The following is a 7,478-nucleotide window of genomic DNA, read 5'->3' on the forward strand; positions in this document are numbered from 1 at the left end:
TCAAGACATCTCAACGCATCTGAGGAACCCCTCCAAGCTCGCCGCTGACGACCCGCGAGGCCCCTCCCACGCCGCCGCCAGCGCGCGCGCGATCGCCGCCGCATTCCTCCTCACCCGATCACCCTTCGCCGTCTCCCCCATCACCGTCCCCACGGTCTCGGCCACCGCCCCACTCGCCACGGCCGAGCTCTCCAAGTTCCCCCGCGCTACCTCCACGCAGACGCCCCACTCCGCCACCAGCATCGCGTTGAAGAACTGCTCGGCCCCCAGCGGCCACCCGATCAGCGGCACGCCGTGGCAGAGGCTCTCGAGGATGGAGTTCCACCCGCAGTGGCTCAGGAACGCGCCGGTGGACGGGTGCGCCAGGATCCGCACCTGCGGCGCCCAGCCGCGCACCAGCAATCCCCTGTTTGCCTTCGCCGTCCGCTCCTCGAAGCCGGCCGGGAGCCACTCGGGCTTGAAGCCGTCCGTCGCGTCGAGCCCCACCGGCGGGCGGAGGACCCAGAGGAACGGCCGCCCGCTGGCCTCCAGCCCCAGCGCCAGCTGTGTCATCTGACCGGCGTTGATGCTGTTCTGCGACCCGAATGATATGTACAGGACCGAGCGCGGCGGACATGCGTCCAGCCACCGGATGATGCTGGCATCGTCTTGCGAGTCTGACGAAGTCGGCAGCGCGAGAATCGGCCCGATCGGCCATGGCTGGACGCCGAAGCTTCTCTTGAGCATGTCCAGCCCGGAGGACTCGAGTTCTTGGACGGTGTTGACCAGGACCGCGTCGGTCTTGCGGCAGGAGGAGATGACCCGCCGGAAGAAGGCGGTCCAGGGATCTGCCCCGGTCGCCGCGAGCATGTACCGCGGGATCTGCGTGCGGTGGAGGACAACGGCCGGGAAGTCCGGCAGAGGGAACTCGTCGGCGGCGGCGGGGAGTGTGTGCGGCAGGTGCTCCCACACGGAGAAGAAGACGGCGTTCCCGAAGGCGCCACCAGGGAGGAAGACGGCGTGGAAGGCGCCGCGCGCGCGGGCGACGTCGGCCCTCCACGCGAAGAAGGCGTCGGCGATGATGCAGACCGGGGACCGGAGGTCGGAGACGAACGCTTCGAAGGCGGGGCGGAGGGACTCGGACGCCTGGAAGAAGGCGATGAACTGGTGCACGTGGAGGTCGGCGAGGGACTCGGCGCCGGGGGGCAGGCCGTGGTCGGCGGGCGCGAAGGGCAGCGCGTGGAGGCGGATGGGAGGCGTGGTGGCCGGGAGGGTGAGGGAAGCGAGGAGCCGCGGGGTGGAGACGAGTGTGACGGTGATGCCCGGGCGGAGCTCGTGGAGGAGTGCGGCGAGGCGGAGGAAGGCCGGGATGTGGCCGCGCGCGAGGAAGGGGAAGAGGACGACGTGCAGGCTCTCTGTTTCCTCTGTCGCCATGGAGTTGTTCCGTGCGCGGTGGTGTCGGCTCACCAGTGGATACTGCCGCTGCACTGAAATTCCACCGCACCTGAAGATTTGGGGACAAATCACAAAATGAGGAATTGCATCGGCAACGCACTTATCTCTACTGTCTGCTGGTACAAGGACCTTCCAGCTGTTCTTGTTGCTAACCAAGACACCGGCTGGTGTTGTTCATCACCTAACTGGTTATCAGTAACATCAAACTTTTTTTTTATAACTTCAGTAACATCAAACCTGGTTGATAAAAGAAGGAAAAAGCTTCGTATCAGGCGACCAAGGCTAGCTGCGGTGAAGCCCACCACCACCCAGGCATCAGAAATAATGCATCCACGTTTCTATTACAAAATGATATGGAAACCGCTAGTTTTTTTTTTCGATGTTGTATACCTTATTTTTGTAACTAACGCATCACAAGATATGTAGTAAAAACACACGCGAGATGTTGTAATGTCCGTCTGGGTGTTTGCCACAAGTTTGTGGTTTTTGTTGTATTTGTTTGAGTTTTTTCGTTGAAATAGTTGGTGATTTTTATTGTCATGCAATTTGTACCAAAATAAAATATTGTTAACCACTTTTTCATCGCTAAAAACATATGATTTTTTGTTGTAATAGTCTATGATTTTTTGTTGGAATTGATAGCGATTATTGTTGTAAACAAACTCGTAGGAATATATTTATTGTTTAACAACTTTGTTCGTAACATTACTTTTTAAAATTTTGTAGCGCATATTTTGTAATATTTTAACATAAATTTTATAGCGAAAGCAGGTCAGAGATGTTGTAATCTTTTACTTGGGCGTTTGCCATAAGTTTGTGATTTCTATTGTAAACAGCTATATTTTATGTTAAAATAGTTGGTGGTTTTTGTTGTAACTAAATATGTAGCAAATTTGTTATTGCTTAACCAATTTTTCATAGCCACAAACACATGTGTTTTTTTGTAGTAATAGTTTTTTTATTTTTATTGTAATTTGCTGCTGATTTTTGTTGTAAACCAACATGTACGAAAATAGTTTTATTTAACCATATTTTATAACATTACTTTTTAAAATTTTGTTGTGAAGATTTTGTTGTAATACTAAATATTTTTTATAAGCAGAGTGAGAGTTTTTGTTGTAATACTCAGCTGTCATAGGGGTGGCATTTTTGTAAATATTGAGAAGGTCGGGCCTAGACAGATGTACCTTTTTGGTTTAATTGGTGAAGAAAAGGACTGCGGGTTGAGTTTCTACAAACTAGGGGGTAAAACACAAAAATCACATCACGATTGATTCTGGACGTTGGATCGCGATCGGAGGGTGCGGAGAACGACCGATTTTTGGCTGGTTATCAGCCGACCAACGCTGAGCGTTTCCCATAAAAGAACCAGCGAGGAAGTAGAGCTAGCTGAAAATGACAGCAGCACAAAGTGACACAAACTGAGAATACATCGAGCGTGTTTGGTTACCGATGCGTTTTCTCGTATGGGGAGAAGAAAATTGTGCGTCTGGTGTCCACGGCAGAAAAAATCTTTGCATCGCACGGATTTTAAAGCACCCGAAAAGTTGTATGCGGAGAAACGCTCGATTCGACCGTTTTCAGCAATGCAGCCTCGTCTCGCGCTCGCTAGAGCCGAACTGCGCCGCGGTGGTGCGAGCGAGAGATGGCGGGAGCCCGGGCGCGCTGGGGAAAATACGTCGGGAGAAATATGTCACCTCCCACCGATACTCCCCCTATTTACACCAACCCGCCTCACCGCCCAAAGGCGCGCTGCCATTTTCCTTCTTTCGAGCTCTCCGTCCATAGCTATGTGCCGGCCAGCAAGGTAAGTGACGGGCTTGTCTGCAGACGGTGGACCTCCACTTCGGCTGCTCTTCCTCCTCCGCCTTGCCAAGATGTCGTCTTCTTCCTCCGACGGGTCCAACTGCCAGATCACTGTGTGTACGACCCAACCCTGGATTAGATCTACACCAAAGTTGTTGCTGCGTGTACGGATATAGAGTTCTTGGTTCGATCTACCTATTTAGCTTACTTGATGCTCTGATCTGTCAAACCTAAAGTAGTTACCTATGTTTCTTGCTTTGATATGTACATTTAGTGTACTTTTGCTACGTTCATGCTTAGATCTGGAAGGGCTTGTTACGATTTGTAAGAGTAGAGTAGCTTTGCACATAGGTTCTTGCTTCGATCTATACAGTACAATTGTTCTGCTTAGTTTTTGCTTGGATTTGTAAAGCGGCAAATGTCCATCATTTCGTCGAACACTTGTGTATGCGGTCTTCTAAACCCAATCGTCAATGTATAACTGCGATAGTTGGTACGAGGACTGGTTCCACGATGTGTATAACTACTCCTTGTACCAGCTATGCACTTATACATGGCAGCATGTATAGAAGATTACTACTGTGTTATGTGTTATGGTTAATCTATGTGCGCACAACATGTTTGTAACTTCACTTTGCTATCATGCTTGCACTTTTATACACTGCAGCTTGTTATCATGTTTGCTTGCTTCCTATTGTTGCTTTACCTTCTCATGTCAGCTTCTATGTGTGAAAGATCTAACTTGCTTACCATTGTTCTTCCACTTTGATTCTTTGATTGTCTGTATAGGATGCGAGCCCCGTTGATCAGTCGCCCAAGCCTGTGCTACATGTTGTGCCAATCCGGTACATTCCAGTGCCTGATAAGTTCTGCCCTATCACGAAGAGGTCCAGCATGATATGGCATGCCGCTCTGTCCACCTTCGTGCTGAACAGGGTGTGCGAGTTCGTCATGGAAGAGAAGGCCGGAGTGCCGTTGTTCACGCACCATAACCTGAAACCGGTACCTGCGGCTATTCTGAAATACACTGGTCCTGAGGTTTGTGTCCCTCAGGTCTACAACCGAGAGCAAGGTGGATTCAAGTATGCAAGGTCAAGAAGATGGGAACGAGATCCTTTGACGTTGGGAAAAGAATTGTAGAGAGACGTCGTTATGTGTGGTTCCTCCATTCGCATGCGACGAAAGCAAGTTGCCCCTACGCAGCGAGGCGGGTCGGCCCAAAGCCCAGTTCAATGGGGGAGATGGAAACAGCTCGCTCGAGCTCATGAAAAAAGGCTCCTGAATTCCCCTTGACTCCCCGTCGCCATTCACTCACCGGCATGTAGTCCTGCCCCATGGTCATGGTCGGCAACACGACATCGTCCAGGCCGCTCTCAACCTGGTCGCCACCCTCTACCCGCGCTGCCGCTCTCAACCTGGCGCACTCGCTCGCCTACACACGCCCATCTCCACGGTGGTGATCAGCTACACCACGGCGTCGACGTCGTCTCAAGACTCTCAACAAGGCTCCAGGACGGCAAGTGCAGGGCCGGCCCTGACCCATGGCCAGCATGGGCAAGCGCCTAGGGCCCAGGCCAGGAGGGGGCCCAAGATCACGTCTTCCCTTTTACTATGTGTTGAAGAAAAAAAAATAGCACAGGTGACAGACCCAGCAAATGCAGTCACGTAAGCTATCCCCGATCGGTCCATCACATCAACAGCAGTTCCACAATTACATGAGCGAGGCAGCGTGCGATTCCCTAAAAGAAACAACTACACGACGACTAAGCCTTGGATCGATTGTTCATCTGTCTCGTACTTGTGTGCCTCGTATGGTCGCCTGGACCCTTGTTCCTCGTCCTGATATAGTCATACACGATGCTGCTCCCCGCTCCATCGCCTCGCCGATCGGCAGCTGGCCAAGTCCATCGGGAGTAAGGACTTCGCAATCATGCCGAGTAGCCGGCAGGCGCCCTGCCCATGTAAATCCATGATTAAATCCCTTATCTAACCCTCCTGCTAATACATGATTTAATCTCTCAATTAGGGTTTTAATTATATGCAAATATCTTCGTCTTTATGGGTGTTACAATTTCCAAAACAATCATGTGGTGCTGCAAAAAGGGACAAGCGAAAGTAAGATCAACAATTTATTCAATCGCAAAGAGGTGCTTTAAATAAGTATTTGAGGTAATAAGTTATTGTTGTAATTTGGTTTTATTTGAGACAAACAAACTAGCAGGAAATACTTGTTATATTTTGCTAAGTTTTTTAATTTCTATTGTAATTGTAATATGACATTGCTAAAGTGAAATTATTTAAAGCGATTTGAGTGTGTGCTTAAATTTTAATTGTTAAGTTTTAACAAGTAAAAGTAGGCGCATATATGTTTTACATAACTAGTTATGAATACATATATATTAGCTTTGAGGGCATATACAATCTAAAACGCTTAGAAAAGCCACATTGTACATGACAAGAGGCTCTTTTGTCGACTTTGCCCAAGGGCCCCGAAAAGTATAGAGACGGCCCTGGGCAAGTGAACAACGGCTTGTGCCTAGAGTCCTGGAAGTTCCCAACCCACCTAACTGCGTTTCCACGGATTCCACAAGCTACCGTTGGATCCGAACGAACGGACTAGACGGAACTACATCCCTCTGCATTTTTGTCTTTCAAAGTCAGAGGATCTCGTTTCAGGAAGATGGAGTGTGTGCGTTGGATGGAGAATACATCAGCTATCATAAAGGACAATGACGCATACTTTTCGTACATCAAGGTTAGCACATTGCAACTTCTCTTGCACTTGATTCAGTAAGTCAAATATGATGCATGTTGTTAGCTTGCATATGAGGAAAAATCAAGTAACCTCGTCATCGCAGAATCATCCTAGGAACGCGGAGCTCCTCAATAGACCCATAGAGAAGTATGCATACCGGCCGTGTTCCAGCCGCTCGGCACACTCCTGCTGCGGTCTACCGTGCTCTGAGACACATCATGGATCACAAGGCACATGCGAGCTGGCGATGACCCCTGATGCCAGGATAGACTGGTTCAACGCTTCCTGACTAAGTATTACCTATGAGGAGCTCGGGCGTTAGATGCTTGTTGTCTTGGTATTCTACTGTTGATGATGAACACCACATCCATGATGTACATTTTGGGAGTAGCTAGGGTTGATCTGCACTGATGCCAATATTTTGTGAGAGGATATTTATGTAACCCTCGGTTGATGAGCTTATGTTGCATCACGAGCTGCCGCTTGTGCTCTCGTGGTTCAACTCCACTGCTAAAACTAATATCCGTCTAGCCTTGCTGCTTATGTGATCTATGGTTGTTGTCCTGTTATTTCCTATCTGTTGCCTGCCAAAGCCCACCGGCGAGCAGTGGTTAAGCAACACGAAGAGCCAGGAGGCTTCCAAGGCGGCAGCGGGCCCTGGTCCCTCGACGTCGTCCCGCAAATGCTCCGGCACACGACACGGCGGCTGCAAGGGCGTGCCACCTGACCTATACCTGGCCGGGAAGGTGTGGATTGCTTCGATTAGTTCCCTGCATGGCAGACACGTAAACATTAAATACGAGCCCTATCGGCTCTCAGGTTGCCCTGCGGATCGGCTCAAAGAGCCGATCGGCCCATGGTTCATGTTGGATTTTCAATGACATGGGGATCCTGCTTGATCACAACAAAACTAAACCAATCTACGACAGTCTAGGGTTTTCACCGTATGATCGGAACATCCTACACGTAGTTGAGCCTAATAGACACGAAAGATAATAGAAAGCTAGCCCTAAAAGAGGCCTAAAAACCAACATTACGTTAATTCCCGGAACATCCCTCTTAGGACTAACAAACCATACCTAACGCACTACCGGATCGTTCAACCCGTTTGCAAGGCCTAACCATACAGATATTAAACTAATCCTTGAAGAACAAGGAGCAACTATAACAGATCGGATCTACTAAGTCACGAACAAGCAAGATGCTGCCCTTACACCTGGATAGGTGTAAGGGCAGCTAGATATTGAGGGACGGCACAGCTAAGCAGATATGCGCAAGAACAGCATCTATGCAAGCCCCAAAATATCTACGATAAATAGTGCTACTCGCCATCAACAACGCTTCAGTACGAGCAACACAAGGTAAACGAATAAACGTTGTGCTGCCTAGATCGCAAGATGCGATCTAGGCAGCATGGTGTTTACCCGGGAGAAACCCTCGAAAGAAGGGGTGGCGATGCGCCTGATTTGTGTTTGTTGTGAAC

General features: G+C 49.7%; 1 protein-coding gene across 1 annotated transcript; it reads right to left on the reverse strand.

Annotated features, from left to right (window-relative positions):
- On the reverse strand, positions 1 to 1,413 carry LOC124671738 (UDP-glycosyltransferase 92A1-like). Its single transcript, XM_047208072.1, has one exon. It carries the CDS (start codon positions 1,411 to 1,413, stop codon positions 1 to 3), a length of 1,413 nt encoding a protein of 470 aa, XP_047064028.1.
- Positions 1,414 to 7,478: the final 6,065 nt, after the last annotated feature.

The sequence above is a fragment of the Lolium rigidum genome, chromosome 7 (genome assembly GCF_022539505.1).
Source record: "Lolium rigidum isolate FL_2022 chromosome 7, APGP_CSIRO_Lrig_0.1, whole genome shotgun sequence".
Taxonomy (NCBI): domain Eukaryota; kingdom Viridiplantae; phylum Streptophyta; class Magnoliopsida; order Poales; family Poaceae; genus Lolium; species Lolium rigidum.

Excerpts from the sequence above, each read along its gene's own strand:
- LOC124671738 (XM_047208072.1), bottom strand. The coding sequence starts at position 1,413 with ATGGCGACAGAGGAAACAGAGAGCCTGCACGTCGTCCTCTTCCCCTTC.